The sequence below is a fragment of the Fistularia commersonii genome, chromosome 2 (assembly GCF_037954325.1).
Source record: "Fistularia commersonii isolate RoL2024-O1a breed Wild chromosome 2, RoL_Fcom_v1.0, whole genome shotgun sequence".
NCBI lineage: Eukaryota > Metazoa > Chordata > Actinopteri > Syngnathiformes > Fistulariidae > Fistularia > Fistularia commersonii.
In genome coordinates, this window is record NC_141285.1 from 13,706,306 (window position 1) to 13,726,406 (window position 20,101).

Sequence of the window (20,101 nt, forward strand, 5' to 3'; positions counted from 1 at the left end):
TCAAAAAGTTCTCACACTTCTGACAAGAAAATTCTAAATCCACATTGACTGTATTTATCTTGATTGTAACAACGCATGGAAACCCCTCAAAAAATCCTCATAACTGTATCTACACATTTTAGTCCTTGAATAACGCATTCTTGGCATTCAAACTGAGGTTACTATGGAAATTGGAAACAAAATACATGTGGTCAGAGAATTATGCAATTTCAGTAATCACAGCTGTTTTTCCTTTTTGAGCAAGACACTGAACCTCTAACTGCTTCCCCGGTGTTGCTCCTTAGCTGCCTTCTGCTAATGGTTCGTCCATGATGGGTTGAATACAGTGGTCAAATTTCGTTGATGTTGTGCTCTATGCATTGTTGAATGTGACAGTAAAGGTATTTCTTCATCTTCTTTCTTTTTTCCATATGAGATGTGTGTGATTTGTTATGTCTTTCAATTTCTTCTTCACTTCAACAGAAACTTCAGTTCTAAAAATAACTGTAGGATGACACACAACTTGAAAGAGAAGATGACACTTTGAGACTGAATTCTTAGGCAGATCAAAATTGAAATCAGGGTCTCTGTTTTAAAAGCTTTTTTTAACATGTCTAATTCCTGGTTATAAAATGTACTGCAATCTAATCGTCTACAAAACAGGCTTACACGGGAGAGAGTTTGGCTGCAATAGTTATTAAATACAGATGTTGTCTAAGCAGCACTATGGTGGTAGTATTGGAACAGGAAAAAACATTTCTCCTTTCTTTTGCTCCTCTGCAGATGAAAGAGACAGAGTGCAGAAGAAGACATTTACAAAATGGATAAACCAGCATCTGCTGAAGGTAAGAACAACTTGATTGTTAGGATTTACTATTTGACATCAAGCTGTTATAGCTTCTATAACTATTTCAACTCCCATTTTTTGGTCCATAAAACTCAGCAAACCTTTATTCCTTTACATAAGCATCTGCTAAACACTTATCTGCAAATTAACAGTCTCTGTTGGGATGTGATCTATAGAGGTTCCACCCCTGTCTGTTTTCAACTTCTATGCCCCTTTGCTTTATTCAATTTGTAAACTTTTGTTGTAACTGCTTGTGTTTGGGTTACTCAGGAATTAGGATCACTAACTGCAGGGTTTAATCCATCTTGGAGATACAAGATAGACCAGCACAGGCATGCCTAATATTGTTCATCCTTGTTTTGATTCATCTGTTAGAAGGAATCTCATTTTGTGATTGATCAGTGTTACAGTAGTTGGAATTGCCACTATCTAATGTGCACAGGATAAATATGTACTACTGTGGCGTAGAATTAAAGAGAAAGTGTTTTTTTCATTTAGTTCAATTTAATCAAAGTAAATAAATAGGGATAAAGACAAGTTTCTTACCAGACCGTGTACTTACTGATATATTCGAACTTCTTGATACCATTTGACTTGACATGTCATGACAGTGTGCTTGTTGCTTGCCACATAGAAAGAATGATATGCGTCTGGTTGGTTTTGCATGAAGATTACTATAGCCCAATGAATCTGTCCTTAAATGGCCTACTACGAGTGGGCCATTTAGAGTTCAAAGCAAAAACAATTGCAGTGTGTCAATGCCTGACCCCTAGGCCTTACACTTTGAGATTCATCTTAATATCCTTTATAACAGGGTACTTTTTAAATTATTCACTTTCAGGATTTTGTAAATGCAGACTTTCTTAATAATATTCCCAGTGTACTATACTGCAGTGAAATATGATGCTTGCAAATCAGTGCACCACAATTCGTTAGCCATCCCGTTTCTTTCCAGTTTAATCAGTTATTTCTGTGAAATATTTAAAATTACAATAAAAAAATCCTAGATCTTACTGGATTGATTTTTTTTCCCCTTCATTTGTGACAATTTAAGCTCTGGAGCATTTTTGTTATTGTTATGTGTCCAGTAGACATTCACTTAAAAGATAACTTCCACAGCAGAGGAATCACTGTATTTACTCTTTAATTGACTAAGAATAACTTCAGTCACAGTCCATCTTGAATGGTGCCCCTTTATCTAATATTTAAATGAAATAAATGAATAAAATTACTGATTATATATGTTTTAATTTCCTTTTTAAGAATAAATGTCTCCCATAATATGTGAAAACCAGAAGTGCTGACTAATAGGTGGTCTGCCTCGTTGACCCAATAGCAGAGGGGTGCAAGTCTATTTTGGTTCCACAGCTGCAGCAGCTATCTGGGATTACAGTGTTGAAAGCCCTGTGTGAAAGCAGGTCAGTGTGCAGCCGGATGATTTCAGAGGCATGGTATTTGGGACGGGAAGGAGGTGGGCCGGTTGGAAGTAGATGATCTTGAACTAGAAATATTAAGTGTCCGGTTTAAATGCTTAATAAACCAAAGATAAGGTGTCACAGTTATGCTGTGTGCTACTCATGCAGCTGAATTCTACACAAATTTCAGTTGACAAATGAATAAATAACAGGCTCTGTGAATTGAAAAGGTTGGTCCTGCAATGATACTGAGCATCCTGTCTCTCTAATGGCTTTACGAACACATATTATGGGCAATGTCAAAGAAGTCGACATTGTCAAGTGCGAGTTTGTGAGGGGATGTCATATTTTCTGATGTGACCTTTATAGAGTCAGGGGCTCTTTTTTTAATACTACTCAGCTTACCTGCAGGAAGTATTGCTTTCATAAATCACAGTCTGAATCAAAGAAAAATACTTTAAACGTTCCTGCTCATTTTCATTTTGAGACAAGCCAGACTCTTCTGATTCTTGCTAAATGCCTTATTCTGGGATCGTATAAGTATCTCACAATTGAGAATTGGTTCACAGCTGATTCTAAACTAGCCTTGCTGATAGTGCTGATGGCAAACACGGTTACATTTTTTTTGAAATGCGATTGACCATATATCTTAAAATTAAAATATGTCTTGGAAAATTACATTAAAAAAATCTTCATTATTGCATATATTATTTCAACTCCTAAACATAATTTGTACTGTATGATTTAATTTGCTAAAATTGCAGTAAAATATGAGAAAGTAATACTTACATTTTCTTATACATATATGTAGCTATATAAAAGAAAATGCAGATAATAACAGTTGTATAGGCACCCTCCATGGAGAGGCGGTACTGCTACCCCACAAATTACAAATGCCATCATACCTGACAGGAGCAGGAGGGGAAAACTAAAATAGTCTGGAGTCATTAAAGAAATTGCAGTGTTTTGACCATATGTGGTTGGTTACACATTCTAACATTGCTCTACGTAAGTTATAAAATGAGCATGTTAAAGCCAAAGTAAGGTTGCTGTAATGTGTTTTTTGTTGAAAATATTTTTTTGCCCTAAAATTCACAGATCTATATTAACAGTAAAATGACTGAAGGAAGACGGCAACATAATGAAATAATAATTAAAAAAAAAACTTCAGTTGGTGTCGAGACAACAATTTCTTTCAGAGCTACGCCTTTCTGATTATCAAACTGTGCGATTACAGTGTATAGTTGATTATAATCAACAATTTGTTGAAGATCCTCACATTTAGCTTTCAACCCTTGCTTCGCAGGTACGAAAGCATATAAATGACCTGTATGAAGATTTAAGAGATGGACATAACCTGATCTCACTGCTAGAAGTCTTGTCTGGAGATACACTGGTAAGTGTCCCTTTTGTTCTGTATTCTGTATCATCATCTTGAGACAATGAAGCTATGATCATATTTTGGAATGTGGCTGAATTTCATAGAGACGACCTTGTATATAGAGCTATGTTGATTTTTCAAAACCAGTTTTCTTCATTTAAATTGCTTGGCAACTGAGCATGTTGGCTTTATATTTTACTCTACGAATCAAATAGAGAACTACAATGTACAATGAGATTGATTTGTCTGCCAGAAAGTAAGAAGCAAGGGAATGTGGTTTACTTGAGTTTCGGATGAAACTCTTACCGAATCACACACAGTCAAATCACACACAGCTTATTACAGATTCCTCAAATACTAAGCTTTTGTTAATGGCGAAAAGGGAGTTTTTTGAGTTTGTTTGTTGGCCCAGGATGCCGCTCTCTTGAGTTGTACGTTCCAAGGACAAATAGTCTAATAGGCTAATGGAGCAACTCTGGGTTCTGTGAGTATTATTGCAGACCTGTGGTACCTCTGAGAAACATCTGGTTCAAGTGACTCATTCTAGTCTTATTAGAAAAAAAGAAGTGTATCCTGGCAAGGCAGAGTGACACTGGCTAGTTCTGGCCCTTACAAAGGGTAGTTTCCAATAGGAAGAAAAATAAGTCTTTTAACTTGAAATTGTCAAATCCCCAATAATTTTGAATTTTTGTCATACATATTTCCATTTTGTTACGTTCAAAATGAATCATATAGGTGAACATTTTGCAAAAATCCAAAATCCAAGGGAGTACAGAGATTATCTCAGTTTTTTTGACAAACCTGTGTTTTATCAGAGGTTCACTGACCTGCATTAAAAGGGTTTAACTTAAAAGATGAACCATTACTGCATTGAACTTGGTTAAACCTGTATGTAGCAATGAGATTTTTAAACTCTCTTCAATTCTTTAGTTGATTTTATAGTATCATTACAGAAGCAAAATATATGATAACACTCCTACTAATTACATTGATCAGCTGTGTCACACTTTACTGGACTTAAAGCAGCCAAAGTCGAGATTTCTAGGGCTATGATAACTGTATTGAAACAAATCAGGTTAACTTTTTTCTGTTCATGCCAGGAATCCAAGTGTCAGTGAATAATGTGGCCACTAAAGTATCTGGAAACGTCATACTTTGACCCCTTCCGGTCTATTCTTTCGGACCCAAAGCTAATTAGCTTTGGCTCATTAATGTTTTTGTCACATGTCACAAAATTACATTCATTACATTGATCAGCTGTGTCACACTTTACTGGACTTAAAGCAGCCTAAGCAGAGATTTCTGAATTAGGTAATGGCTTGTCATACAAGTTTTTGACTTGACAATAATTCATGTACATTGGGTTGTTTTCATTTTCCCTTGTTTGTGTCATTATATTTACCATTAGCAGTTTTTCAAAGAACAACACTTCTACACATTTATTGTACAATCGGTGTACACAAAACAGAGCCAGAGATTTCCTTTACTATTTGGTAGAAAGATTACAAGAAGCTGAGTACCGACACTAAATTTACTGGCTACATCGAAATGTGGTTTTAAAGGAATTATAAAGTCATCCTGTAACTGCTGTATGCGCTGGTTAGAGATGGCTTGAGAAGATGTTTATCAAATCTGAGTCAAATATCAGTGTAATATGTGGTTGTGCGGAAGACAAGGATGCAGAGGAAATGGTTAGATATTGGCAGATGATTTGCTGTGGTGACCCTCCATAGGAACTGGGGAGAGGGAATCAATCAAATATCAGTGTAATGTCTACACTTTTTTTGTCCCTGCCCACCCCGTGGCCAAATATATTATTCTACAAAGGCCCAAGAAGACACCCCATTAAGTCTGGGGCTACTGGATTGCCTCTCAATTCAACAATTTGTTTCCTTTCAAAATCTGATTTACCTGGGAAAGCTTCTCTGTGATACAAGCTTTGGAGCTGCTGAGTGGAACTTAAAGCTTAATCCCTTGAAGCCAATAACTTTCTTTAACAGTCTATAACTGCCAAATGTTTTTAACATACTAACAGCCACATGTTATCTCTAGAAAATGTGATTGAAAATTCATTTCATGAAATATTCCACAAGGGTTAAGTAGCTATATTTAGTATACTATAAGTTTTACTTAAATTGAACAGACTTAAAATACTTTGTATGTTGCATAAACAAAACAATTGAATTGCTGGCCGATGGATCATCAAGACACCATTAATCAGCAACCTTAATAATTATAGACCTTTTTTTCCACATGGAATGTGATTTGTCAGTTGGGTGTCAGATAGGAAATACAGCTGTAGAATCAGAATTATTACTGCTTCCCAGTGTGAAGCAATTAATTTTACTAAGGAGCTTCAGAAACTGTTCTTTGTAACCCAATGAAAATTTTATTTTGCTTAAGGGGTTTTCTAAATTAAAAAAGTTAATGCTTTGGTGATTTAAAAAAAAAAAATCAGGACAGAAAGCTTTGTCAGGATTTTTAAATCAATTTAACACAAGATGGAAGGCACAGTAGTGCAGCAGTCATTGCTCCTCACAGCAAAAAAGTTTAGTCGGAAAGTTTGGTGTTCTCTTGTCTTTTGGAGTTTCTCTGGGTGGAGTTTGAATGTTCTCCCTGTGCCTCCCCTGGTTTTCTGTCTTCTTCCACAGACCAAAAAGATGTAGTAGGTTGATACAAGACTTTGAATTGTTTCTAGGTGTGAACAAAAGTGAAAATGTCTTGGTATTTGGCTGTGTGATTCATTACAGCTCAAGGGTAAACCCTGCCTCTCACTTAATGGAAGTTGTGCGCAGGATGACCAGTATTGATAATTCATGACAGAGTAAATGAGTTAATGCGTTTTCTAAAAAAATTTTGCTAGGTAGGCTAATGGTCTTTTTGAATCCCTGTGCTGAGTAATAGAGCATTTGATGATTATAATCACATAATCAATTAGTTTATAATATTGCCAATCAAATTTTTTTTTGTCCTTACATAATGAAAGTAAATACCTTTTCTTACAATTTGGAACATGTAACCACATAATGTGGCAAAAAAAATGAAATGAAGAAAAGATTACCATAGAACTCACCATGGCCTGGATGACTGAGAACCCCCACAGACATAACCATAGGACAATTATTAATAACTAAATTATTGATTCTTATTTATTTTATTACACTATAATATCAATGTAAATGACCCAAATCATACATCATTGTAACTATAGGTGGATATTGTGTTGGTTCTCAGTCTAAAAAATGTTAAATCAATGTTCAAACGATTCAGTGAGTGAGTAAACAAATGCTAAGTTGACCAAGGGTTCTGATGCAAAGCAGCTTTTTTGCTGTAGTATTATTTTTGCTGTTAACGTGTCATTCTTCCATCCTGCACTGTAATCTTTCGATATAATCCATCTGCAGAGTACGTTCTGCTATCATATTGCAAAGTGTGCCGCTGTTTATTTACTGCATGTATTCTGGTACAACAATGGCTCCCCCTTCATTGTGACTAACTTTCATGCTCTAGCTATCTATTTTTGTGTTAACATCCTGTCCCCCTTCTTCCTCCTCCTTTTCTCTTCTGTTCCTCACTCTGATTGTTTTGTTGTCCATTGTCCGACCTTTGATTTTGCCCCTTTGTCTGTCGTCCTTCTTCCCCATGTGTTGCCTTTGGGGTGATAAGCCAAGGGAGCGTGATTTTCTGAAGACATTGCGGTTGGTGAGTGGGCCAGAAGCATGTGCAGTTGAGCAGCATGGAGACACAGTGGATGATGATGATAAGGGGGTATGTGTGGACACCCCCTTACGCACTTGTAACAAACTAACTTTAGAAAATGCCGTGGCCACTTAATAGAAGCATAGAAACAATCCCACTGTATGATGGTACTTGTAGTCCCGCATAATTGTTTTAGAGGATACTTAATTGTAGTATCTCCATCTGCTTATCCTTGTGTTCCCCTTTCATATTTTTTTTGCATACAATAGGTACATTTATGTGCAAATAATCACTGTTTTCAAACAGACGATTCCGATGATTCAGAGAAATGTACACATGATACAAAGATCTACACTGCATCTTGCTAATATTCAGTTTTTTTGCGCGTAGCACATGCAAAAGCATCAAACAGATTTGAAAAGTGATGGAGGAAGTTGGACGAATCCTTGGGTTTTTATATGCATCTTACTACCTTTGTGCATCATTGATCCAGATGATCACTCGAAATCCTCATGGAGATCCTGAAATTTCTCATCTGTGCTTTTGGTTTTCTGCTGCTTCAAGGTCTCAAGATAAATTCATAAACATATGTGGACTGCTGAATGCAAGAAGAGACTTTTTTGTTACATGCTACTGCCTTTGCTCTTGTGAAATTGATATTTTTAGTCATTGTTTTGTATAAATCACTGCTGACTGCAGTTTAAATCTTAGTGCTGCTGCATCCTTGCTTCACTGCATTTTCCATTTCATTACCTCATGCTGTGGTCACTGAATGTCTTAATGTCTTTGTGCATTTGTCACTGGAGAGTGGACTGCTGCTTGTGTAAAACTGCATATATATATATATATATACATATATTCCAGAATTACATTTAATATTTTCAGAATTTTATAGCCAGGTAGACATTCTTCACCATGAATGGTTACTCACAGAATCACATGTTTTCTAATGAGATATTAAGAGCATGTTCTAACAATGAGAAAAAAGGGAAAATGTTCTACATTTGAACAGGATGCACAAATTCTGCGTGGACTTGTAGAAATGGCAGATCAGTGTGAATAGCCTTTTATTTTTGCGTGTGTATTAATCCCTTCACCAGACCAAACGGTAAGCTCCTGGAAGCTCATCCCGTCTCTTTGCTACTAAACTTTCATTTTAATGTCTCCTTCTATTGAAAAGAAAGTAATTGCCATCCACAGCTCACCCTCCTGCTTTTACATCCACAGCCTCGGGAGAGAGGAAGGATGCGCTTCCACAGACTCCAGAATGTACAGATAGCACTGGATTATCTAAAGAGACGGCAGGTAAGAAACACATGAAGAGCATTTTAAAAAATCAAATGGTGCCTTTTTTTCCCTTAGCAAATGAAAAGTCACTCAAAGACAAAACCAAGTAAGCAGTAATGTTTTAGGAAATACAAAGTACCACAATTTTGGAATTCAGATAGAGTAAGCGAAGCCAGAAGTTTTTTCCTATTAGTTATCAAAATCTGGGCTCTTAATTCAGTGTTCCGACATATCAGCTAGGGGTGTACATGTATTTCATTGGCACAGCAATTGTAGGTGATTGGTTGTGTTTTTAAATGTTGAAGTTAAAAAATATACATATGTGTTCATAATCAATATACAGTATGGAATCAGTGATACATATTACTGTCTGCTTCGCCGAGCCTCAACTCACAAGGGTCACTTAAGTTCAGGGATTAATTTTCAGGTCTGTTGAGAACTCATGAATATATCTGATTCCACTACCGGCATGAGAAATTCCTCAAAAAATAGTTTAAATGTAGGCTATGTAGAATGTGTGAAAGGCGATGCACAAATTTGATGCTTTGAAACATGATAGTCCTTTCAGTGAGATGCTTTGCTCCTATTTATGCTATATTCAGAAAAGGCCTCTTACTCAAGTCAAGTTAGATCAGGCTATAGGGTGCATATTTGTGAAAAAAAAAGGCCTCCAATTATAACCTGTACTATTTAAATCTGATGGTTTACAAACCATCTGAGTTGTATGGACTTCTCTGCATTTTGTGTGCCGTTACATTTTGTATTGCATCAAGAAAGGTATCCACTTTTACGCTATAAACAAACAAATGGAAAAGCATGAAACATTTTCACATACAACTGACTCACTGAAATAAAAGGCCTCCTGAATGAAAATTGCAACTTAACTACAGAAACAGCATTATTAAGAGAAGGCTTAGTAGATTCTCAAAGGGCTTTGATTGGCCACCCTTCCCCCACAAGAGTCAGGATGAGACGTGGAAGGCAGCCTGGCTCAGCTGGAGCCAGATGTGACGTAAGGACTGAGACAAAGGATTCACACATACATACATATATGAGTTTTCCCACTGTTTTTCTATGTACCATATCTGTCCTTTAATAAACGTTTAAACTAAAGCGGTGTATGTGTTTAAACTTAAGTTGGGATGGGGGAAATTGCATTAACGCTATTTAACCAAAATTGTGTAAACCATCTGCTCTCACCTCCTCCATCCTGACTGTTGTTTTACTAAAAGGTTTCTGGCACATACTTGAATTGCAAATGACACGTATGCCACCTTGTGGTACAAATTAAGCAATATTACATTTCAGCCTAGGGACATGTTTGCTTGTACTTTTCAGAAATATATAAATGTAGACATATATTGTTGGCATATATTGATCAGATATATTATTTCATTAGGTCAAACTTGTAAATATCAGGAATGATGACATCACAGATGGCAACCCAAAACTGACCCTGGGTTTGATCTGGACCATAATTCTGCACTTTCAGGTATGTAGTAAAATCAATGGTTTGTTAAACTATTCCTTATATTTAGAGTTATTCTTAAGTAATATAATAGATCAGTCATGTCGTTTCTGAGTGTTGATGTAACAAGTTCACACTGAAAAAAGTCACATGGTGTATCATGTATAATTAACATTTTTGCTTCTCCTTTTGACCACAGGGTGTCAAAAGAGTGTAAGCCTCACTTTGTTAGATTCTGCAGATTACAATGCATTATTTGGAATAAAATAGGCCCACATCTGAGTATCAAAGACTAAAATAACATACATGATATATGAAAAAAGTACATTCTTATCTTTCGTTGTATTCTACAAACACAGCATTATCACATCTTGCACATTAGTATAAACCACTGTCATCAGTACACACCATCTCTCTAAGGTTGTACCTTGACAAGTCTCATTGTGGGAGCTTGCAGCATTCACATTTTCATCTTGAATAATTCTGTTGTCTTAACTGTTCATCCAAAACCTAAAAGTTTTTATTTCTATCAAGAAAAATGTCTTCAAAAGATGACATTTTGAAATGTTTCAACCAAAGCATATATATTTCAAAGGGTTTTTATTGTATCTGCTATAGTCTAGGTGTACATTTATATCATGGATTACATTTTGTTTAGTTTTTGGTTGTGGTGGTCCCATCAGCTCTATACTTAGGTTGTATTTTTTTTCTCTTCCAATTATTTGAGTAACTTCCGGCTATGATTACTGTATTGAAACAAATAAGGTTAGCTTTTTTTCTGTTTATGCCAGAAATCCAAGTGTCAGTGAGTAATGTGGCCACAAAAGCGTCTGGAAACATCATACTTTGACGCTTTCTGGTCTATTCTTTCTGACCCAAAGCTAATTTGCTTTGGCTAATTAATGTCTTTGTCACATCACAAAATTGTGTTTGTTAGGGTCAGCAATATTATTGCCTGGACTCAAACATGCTGAGAGGTGGCTCCCAGTCTGTGTGTGTCAGCACCTGCTGCTGTCAGTCTCACGCAAGCCTTTAAGCAGTTAATCCAGCTGCAAAGGGCTTGTTTCTTCTTGAACAAGAGTGATTGCTGGAAACATCTGCAGAAAGCATTGAGCCAAAGTCTAACCTTTTGTTTTATTATGTATCATTTAAAGCATTGATTACAGTATATTAATAGGCATGAACCGAACACTGGTTTGCTTTAAGTTTCCATGCGCAGTTTATTCTCGCTCTCTCTTTCAAAGGGATGTTATTCTCCAGATGTTTTTCTTTTTGCTGTAGGGTGCACATTTTTATTAACATGTATGAGCAGGGAGTAAGAACAGGGTGTGTGACCTGTTCTCTTTCACCTTAGCGGTCTCTTGTTTTTGGTTTACTATTCCGCTGTGGACGTCTTGTTAGGATTTTTAGACGCTCTGTCTGTCTCAGAGTCTGAACTTTGTTCACACTATCAGGTCCCTGTTGTGTTTTCTCTTAAATTATCAGAAGAAAACACAAAACTGCTCTGCTGTCAGACGTTGCAAGGTTGTTTGTTTTGACCTGGTTGACTATTTGGCTCAATGTATGTGGGTTGTACAATGTCCTGCCACACAAATATAAATAAATGCTCCATTCCCTAAGACAGTCTCAATAAAAATGAAACATACTTGCAATGAGTCCTAGTACATTAGATTATTATAGATAGCTTGACTATAAACTGCAGAATCAGGGGAAATGTGTTCTTGCAGTTTGAATTGTGTTGGCTTTTTATATGACTTTGACCTACAGGAAACCTTGATTGGTGTTCAGACATTGTAAGCACTGAGTGACCTATGGTTATTTTGAGTTGAGGTCTGTTTCCAACTACTCTACTCTTGAATAATCATATAAGTATTTTTTTCCAAGGTGTGTCCCTAGGTGTGTATTAACTTGTATCAGTAACACAATGATATTGGAGTAGGTTTTTATTGTGCATCAGTTCCTGGTTAGTGTGTTTGCCCCCTTATAAACTGCTTTTGTGGCAATCTCTTCAGATAATAGTGTTTGTTTAAACCATTGGTGAAAAGCCCCACCTCTGACTCTGCCATTGTATGTATCTTGATTAATAGACAAAGTGAAAACATTGTGTTGTCCAGCTTGGATTTGCCTTGGCAGCTCCCATTGATCTACACTGGTCTGTTTTTCAAAGCTTTTCTAATCGGCTGGACTCTGTCTGGTTTATGCAGCCCATCAGAGCAGACAAAGTTGCTGGGCCAAAACCTCTCATGACATAATAGGTGGCCAATATCCTGGATCCTCACGGAGCATGAACTTTATACTTTATACAAGTATAGCTTGATTATAGACGTAATTGTAAGAGTGAGTTGGGCTTTTTTTGAGCAGAGAGAAGTATGCCAACCAGCCCCAAACAGGTCTGTTAAGAAGTTTCCGTTCTTGCTCAGCTGAGAACTATGAGCACGTGGGTCACGTCTGTATGCATATTTATCATGTTTGTGCTGGATTAGCAAAGCCGGAGAAATGTTTCAAAGGTCAGAATGGCTTCCACCGTCAGACAAGTGAGTGACTGGGAGAAACGAAATGAGAGAAAGAGAGAAGCTGACCGCTTCTCAGATGTGGATCCTAGAGTCAGTGAAAGAAAGTGTTAATTTTCCTTACAGTGAAGTATGTTGTGTCAGTTTGCGGGGACGTTCTTTTCTGCTCACTATTTGTCAGTGACAAAGTGAGTACATGGATCCTTGGAGAGAGTGGAGATCGGTGGATAATTTGCTTGGAAACAGTTCACTGCAAGGTCAAGACTATTGATGACTGGAAACCATGGGAAATATCTGTGGCTGTGTCCGGGGGCCAAAAGAGGAATGCTATATTGACCCCAAGAAAGCTCCGCTGACACCTAAATCCAAAGAGCTCACGCGTCGCCGTTATTTTCAAAGACGGAAGAAGAAAACAGAGGATATTCATTTTTCTGACTCCCTCTGGAGTCCTGTAAATGAGATCAGTATTAGTGGTGTGAAGGAGCTCCATGATGGAACAGGTGGGGACAAAGAGGAAGACCATGCAGGACTGGATACATCTTCAGAGGGGGAAAAACACCTGTCCGGTCATAGTCGCCTCAGTACAGGTGTCTGTGGTGGAAGGGATCCTTTTTCCATTCCAATAAATGCCTTCAAACCAACTCTTGGGAAGAAGCTCACATGCAGGGTAGCAGGGTCTTCCCGAGACAATGCTGATGTCGATGAAAATCTTCACCGCATTAATACAACCTCTGGTGGAATCTTACTGAAGGATGAGCTGCCCGTGAAGAAGCTGCTGCAGTGTCAGTTAAGAAAAGCTGTTAGCTTAGGAGCGGTTGAGCACATTCTGGGTACTCAGAGGGATAATGACAGACCTTTGAGTGAGGACACGTTTGCAAAGATTAAATGGGGCCGTCAACCACACAGGAGGAGGAGACTTATGACCGACACCTGCTCTGGTTTCCTGAAGCATTCCAAATGTGTTTCCAACCAGGAGGTAAATTAGACATTTCTTTTATAGCTCACATCATGAAAGTAGGGTTTAGACCGTGTTTAGATGAGCAGCTGTGTGTTTTAAGCATAAATGGCAGAAATGCATTGGCTAGACAGGTGTAAAACACACACCTTGGTCCAATGAGCATTGTTAAATACTTTTCTTATATTGTCAGACTATCCACATCCCTTCAGCAAGTGGACTGTAGAGTATAAATGCATAACTTTGCTTGATCCATTACTTGAACAGATCCTATAATTGGAATTTAAGTTGCTTAATCACTTGTATTACAATTTCATCAATATTACTTGTCTACAGGCCAAAGCATTGTATTGAAAGAGGAATATGTTTCTGGAATTATCCAAATAAAATGCCATCCATAGGACCCTATTGTCAAGTACTTATTCGACAATTGTATTGTTGAGAGCAAAGTGTCTCTCGTTAGCTAATTATAAAGGATGATAGAGGTTTGAATTAGAAAAACAGCAAATGAGATTATATTTGGTTTTGGATTGAGAGGCATTGTGTTTTTTAGTTCTGTGATTGTTAGAAGAGTTGCGGAGTGAATTTAGATCAAGGAGCAGGAGAAGGTTTGTGTGTGTGTGTGTGTGTGTGTGTGTGTGTGTGTGTGTGTGTGTGTGTGTGTGTGTGTGTGTGTGTGTGTGTGTGTGTGTGTGTGTGTGTGTGTGTGTGTGTGTGTGTGTGTGTTTTTAGGGGGTGTTGTGGAAGAATACACATAGTTGCACACAATAATTCATTCATGAGTTTTATAGAAGTAAAAACAATCACACATACCTCATACATGTGTTTCAGTTCCACAACAGATCAGTGGAACATTAAAACATAACATAATCACAAAAACATAATGCATTGGTCACATGTTCTTCAGTGTGTGAATCTGCATACATTTGTTTTATTGCCCCACTCTATCTGCTGCCATTGACATGCTGATAGTTCACATCATACTGAAAGTAAAGAGAATTTTGAGTGAACCTCAAAAGGAAACTTTTGATTCACATAATGGGGACTAAAGAAATTGTTTCTTTGATGAAACACCTTCAACCGAACCAGTGTCAAGGATGAATACATGATATCAGAGTGTTTTACATTCTATATTTTCTTAATTATTGTTTTATATACAAGTTTAAGTATGACACCATATTAATCCACAAAATGTTTTTATTGCTTTTTTAACTTGTTGTATTAGTTCACATTCCAGTTAAAGTCATAAAGAAAAAGCTCTACACTTGATCTAGGCTAATGAAGATACTTACCATTCTATAGAATAAAACATTTTATAAAAATACTTTTAAATTTGATGTATATAAGGAATCTGTACAAATGCAGATGTCTATGGTTCAGTGGAATAGTGGGTTGTTGCATATAATTTTGTGCTGAAATGTAATTACAAAACAGGGATGTCCTGTATATCACATTTGTAATAATTCTGTTGTATTTGCCATGATCCATGATCACTATGCGATATGAGACTATCAGCCAGAATGAACCGAGGTCTCGATGAATGCCAAGGAGAAGATTTATGGACGTAGTGAGAGGGGATATGAATATAATTGGTGTGAAAGAGGAGGGTACAGAGAATAGGGTTAGATGGAGAAGGTTGATTTGCTGTGGCGACCCCTGAAGTGAAAAACCGAAAAGAGGAGAAGAAGATGCCATGGTCCATGTTGTGAATTGTGGGTCTTGTATTATTTATTTCATCACTTGTCTTTGTCTTGTGCTAGATCTCGGACATTCATGTGACAGGGGAGTCCGAGGACATGACAGCCAAGGAGAGGCTGCTGCTCTGGTCCAAGCAGATAACAGAGGGCTACGTAGGCGTAAGATGTGAAAACTTTACAACCTCTTGGAGAGATGGGAGACTTTTTAATGCCATCATTCATAAATACAGGTAATGTAACAAAGAAAAGTCAATACGTGAGCTTGACTGTATTAATCATACTATTCAATTTTCCTGTCTTCCATAGGCCAGATCTTGTTGACATGGGCCGTGTGTCAGCACAGACCAACCGATCAAATCTTGATCATGCATTTGGTATAGCTGAACAGCTTGGGGTTGCCAGACTGCTTGACCCAGAGGGTGAGATCTGATTTTATTTTTCATTGTTACATTTGGTATTACACTGAGGAAAACCCTCAAGTGTCTGAAAAAAATGTCAGTCAGGTGCTGAATGTCCCTTTTCTCTCCTGTCATTAGATGTAGATGTTCAGTCTCCTGATGAAAAGTCAGTCATTACATATGTTTCAACGCTGTATGATGCTTTCCCAAAAGTACCTGATGGGGCTGACGGAATCAGTCCGAATGTAAGACAATGTTTTTGCCATCATCAATAAAAAAATCCTTCTAATACAGTCGAACTAAAAATTGATGCTGATCATTTTGCAATGAACAGGATGTGGATATCAAATGGGTGGAGTACCAGAACATGATCAAATACCTCAGCCAGTGGATCAAACACAATGTCACGCTAATGTCAGACAGATCATTCCCAAACAACCCTGTAGAGCTCAAGGTATATACACAACATCTATATCTATATATAGTGTACCGATGTATATGTATGTCCTTGTTTTCTAATATTTACATATTGAGATTTATCATGTCTGAAAGTTGAGGAATACCTTGCTACTTCTTTAAAAAAAAACAAAAAAACCTTGCTACTTCTTTGTGCGAGGTAAATATCAGAAAGTATATTGATAAATATGTATATGAGAGCACTGTACTGCTGTAAGACTTTATAACCTGTAACAGAGCAGCAGTTTCTTGCAGTTATTTTCAAGTCCATTTGAGAGTATGGAGAAAAGCCTCAGGCTGACTTGGCAGTTGATACATGGGAGTAGAAGTCTTGTTGTATGTAACGTGTACAGATACCACATATGAACGATTATATGCTTTCTTTTACAGGCACTTTATACACAATATCTACAGTTTAAAGAACACGAAATCCCACTCAAAGAAAACGAGAAGACAAAAATTAAAAATCTCTACAAAATGCTTGAGGTATTCAGATACCAAAGAACACAGAGTATGGTTATGATAACACACCATTACTTTTAGATGACATAATTACATTTCTGTGTTTTTGCTTGTGCATTGGACAGGTGTGGATCGAGTTTGGACGTATTCAGTTACCTCCGGGTCATCACCCAAATGATGTGGAGAAAGAATGGGGAAAATTAATCATTGCCATGCTAGAAAGGGAGAAGTCCCTGAGGCCTGAGGTGGAAAGGTGTGTGAGCACATCATACATTTTCTGTCCTGTTTCACCATTGCGTGACATAACAAATTCTTTATAGTGTTTTGATATGTTTCTTAGTTGAAACTTAGTTGCTCCCAGTCATAGTTGTAAGATATATTTTACTGCAGGCTCACATGTGGATGTTTGAGGTCACAGGCAAGATCCATGGCAGGAAATGCTCAGATTACTTAAATGAGCCGGTGCATCTCAAATCAACTGTTCTAAAAACAAGTATACTATGAGCCAGCACAGCATAAACACAGGTTGGTAAGGAGAAAGAAGAGTCAGCACCACATTTCAAGTACAGTTAAGTCACTAGTGATATATGACACTGGTCTTCTGGTACCAGAGTTATTTTCCACATTGCTATAGAAATCTTCCCTTGAAAAAAATTTCTAGAGTAATACATATTGTGCAGTCACCGGAGCAAACTTATGATTTATTAATGAGTCTTTTGCTAGCTAATCGTAAATCTTTCAAAATTTTTGTAGTTTACGTCTGTCATATTAAAGCAAATATCAGACAAGATATCGTCTAAATATCGTCCTGTGACTTCTTTTGTCTGTAGGCCGTCAGGTTTTTAGGGCCTTATCAGGTATTGATTAGTTCATTTGCATTGTGGATCAAGGTTTTTAGGCGAGCTTTTAAATTTCAGCGCAAATAGTTTCAAAACTTGACATAACTATTCCCTCATTTGTTCTTGATGATACGGCTTTTATAGTTACAGCATTATGCAAGGTGTTGCCTGCAAAAAACAGCAAACCGGCATCTTGGCAGTCTCAGTTGTCTAAGTGCGCTGTCTCAACCTGTTATTTTATTTCAAACCCCTGAGGGCATCATATTATGTAAGGCTGGGATTAATGTTACACTATAAAAGGAAGTCAAAATCCACTCCATCAGTTGGGTGTGTGCAGCCTTGCAGTCAGTCATTCACTAGACATTAGGTTGGGTTAGAATCCTTAAAACCGGTAATAATAATGAGAAATGTATCTATAAAGTGGAATTAAAAATAGCTGTACTGTGCAATGCAATATGGAGTATTTCAGTGGGACATCTTCTGTCAGCAACAGTAGTTTTACGAGCTATGACTCCAATGATAACCTATTCAAAGGATCTGAGCTTTTGAAAATTAACAGTTCAGTCTTTTTGAATAACGGTATTACCTATGGATCCAGGTAAGAGAACATGGCCTGCATTGTGTTCATGTTTGAATTTTATGGTTGTTTTCTGTGTTTTTTTTTTTCAACTTCATTTTGTTTTTTTGAAATAAGTGATGCTATCCACAAAATAAATTGTTGCAGACTTGAGCTGCTGCAGCAGATTGCTAACAGGGTTCAGCGGGACTGTGTCAATGGTGAGGAGAAGCTGGCACTGGCCGCAACATCCCTGCAATCTGTAAGTGTGACTGTTTCAATTACTGTTCTTTCTTATTATACAGAATAGAAAATACATTGTTTCTTATTGATGGTTAGGATGTAAAACGTCTCGAGTCTGGTATCCAGTTCTTAAATGAAGCTGAGATTGCTGGCTACCTTTTGGAGTGTGAGAACATCCTCAGACAGCAAGTGGTGGATATCCAGCTCCTTCTAGATGGAAAATTCCCATTTGCAGATCAACTAGTACAAAGGTAAAATTGTATTATTCATCCAATATATCACAAAGATTCCAAATTGTCTGACTTGTATTTGTTTTTAAAATCAGGGTCTCAAATCTGCGGGATGACCTCCTGTCCCTGAGAGCTGAGTGTTCCTCTGTATATAGCAAAGGTCGCACCTTGACAACAGAACAAACCAAAATGATGATTTCAGGCATCACACAAAGCCTGAACTCGGGTTTCTCCCAGAATAATAACAGTAGCCTGACACCTGGCCTTACCCCTGCACTCACCCAAGGGGGGGTTGGAAGTCCTGGGACCACATTCACCTCTAGTGTCACATCGTGCCTGACCCCGTCCTTAACCCCGAGTCTACAGCAGGCTTCAGTGGACAACTACACTGGGAGCGGTGGAAGTCTAGACCCAGGCAGCCTCAGGCAATTAAAACACATGCAAATCCGAAAGCCCTTACTGAAATCATCGATGACAGACTCCAACATGACCGAAGAGGAGATCAACATGAACTTTGTTCAAGACCTTTTGAATTGGGTCTTAGAAATGCAGGTGAGAAGTCATTTCCATGCTTGGTTCATCATGTTATTTTCAAGTATACACTCATACATTCAGAAGGATACTTAACATATGAAACTGTAATTGTGCTTATTATATTAAAGTTGCAACTAGATCGTTCAGAGTGGGGATCTGATTTGCCAAGTGTGGAAATGCATTTAGATAACCACAAAACTGTGCACAGAGCCATTGAAGAATTTCAGATGAGTCTGAAAGAGGCCAAACTTAGCGAGGTGAGTGCTGTGTCTCATTGTCTTTGTGAAAAAAATCATAAACAATAATCTATTTTTGTGGGTCTGGAATGCTATTCATGTTAACTTGAGTTATGCCTTTTTTTTCCACGCAGATTCAGATGGACATGCCTTTAAAACTAAGCTTTTCAGAAAAACTGAGCAAGCTAGAACGGCAATATGGAAATCTGTTGGTAAGATAAATTAAAAAAAGAAAGAAAAATAATTGAGACTTCATTAGTGTAACTAGAAAGAATATAACTTATGATAAATGAATGAATATTTTTATTTCAGAGCTGCTCCAGAGAGCGGCAAAGCCACCTGGAAAGCTTGCATGAGTTTGTGTCACAGGCGACAGGAGAGCTGATCTGGCTGAATGAGAAAGAAGAAGAGGAGGTTGCTTTTGACTGGAGTGATCGCAACAGTAACATATCCAAGAAAAGAGACTATCATGCTGTAAGAACACATATGTATTTGTTTGCACGTTCTGTTTTTGTTTCTGTGATTAATTCAATACAGGCCGTTAGGCCCTTAAAAAGTCTGAAATACTGTAGTCTGATTTTTTTTTTTTTTTTTTAAGACGTACAATATCTTCAACGTCAATGGTAATTACAGTTGTGGGAAACTAAATAGAAATATAATAATATTTGCTGGAATTAGCTACCATGAATGCACCACGCTACTCAGTTTGAAATTATGGGGTGAACACATAGCTATTGTGCAGGCTATTCTTATTTATCACGTCTCATCATCTTTTTCTGCAAACATGTTTTTGTTCACAGAGGCATTTTGCATATTACTTACCTCAGTTAAAATATTCAGCCTGAATTTTTTTTGAATTTATTCAATTTTATGTCTGTGAAAGTTCTCAACCATCCAGTTAGTCAGTTA

At 37.4% G+C, this 20,101-nt stretch overlaps 1 protein-coding gene across 16 annotated transcripts in view; it reads left to right on the top strand.

Annotated features, from left to right (window-relative positions):
- The window catches only part of dst (dystonin), a 104,533-nt gene that overhangs the window by 18,320 nt on the left and 66,112 nt on the right, over positions 1-20,101 (top strand). For 14 of the 16 annotated variants that reach the window (XM_086168493.1, XM_086168362.1, XM_086168396.1 and 11 more), the window contains 17 exons: positions 763-824; positions 3,548-3,637; positions 7,289-7,390; positions 8,549-8,626; positions 10,008-10,100; positions 15,302-15,468; positions 15,545-15,657; positions 15,775-15,881; positions 15,971-16,090; positions 16,483-16,578; positions 16,680-16,807; positions 18,118-18,211; positions 18,289-18,443; positions 18,518-18,974; positions 19,085-19,213; positions 19,327-19,404; positions 19,505-19,666. In XM_086168493.1, the coding sequence (XP_086024619.1) occupies positions 763-824; positions 3,548-3,637; positions 7,289-7,390; positions 8,549-8,626; positions 10,008-10,100; positions 15,302-15,468; positions 15,545-15,657; positions 15,775-15,881; positions 15,971-16,090; positions 16,483-16,578; positions 16,680-16,807; positions 18,118-18,211; positions 18,289-18,443; positions 18,518-18,974; positions 19,085-19,213; positions 19,327-19,404; positions 19,505-19,666 (2,231 nt within the window). Of the gene's footprint in view, positions 1-762; positions 825-3,547; positions 3,638-7,288; positions 7,391-8,548; positions 8,627-10,007; positions 10,101-15,301; positions 15,469-15,544; positions 15,658-15,774; positions 15,882-15,970; positions 16,091-16,482; positions 16,579-16,679; positions 16,808-17,783; positions 17,992-18,117; positions 18,212-18,288; positions 18,444-18,517; positions 18,975-19,084; positions 19,214-19,326; positions 19,405-19,504; positions 19,667-20,101 lie in introns of those variants that run through there. The other 2 variants (XM_086168388.1, XM_086168482.1) reach the window with 2 other exon arrangements.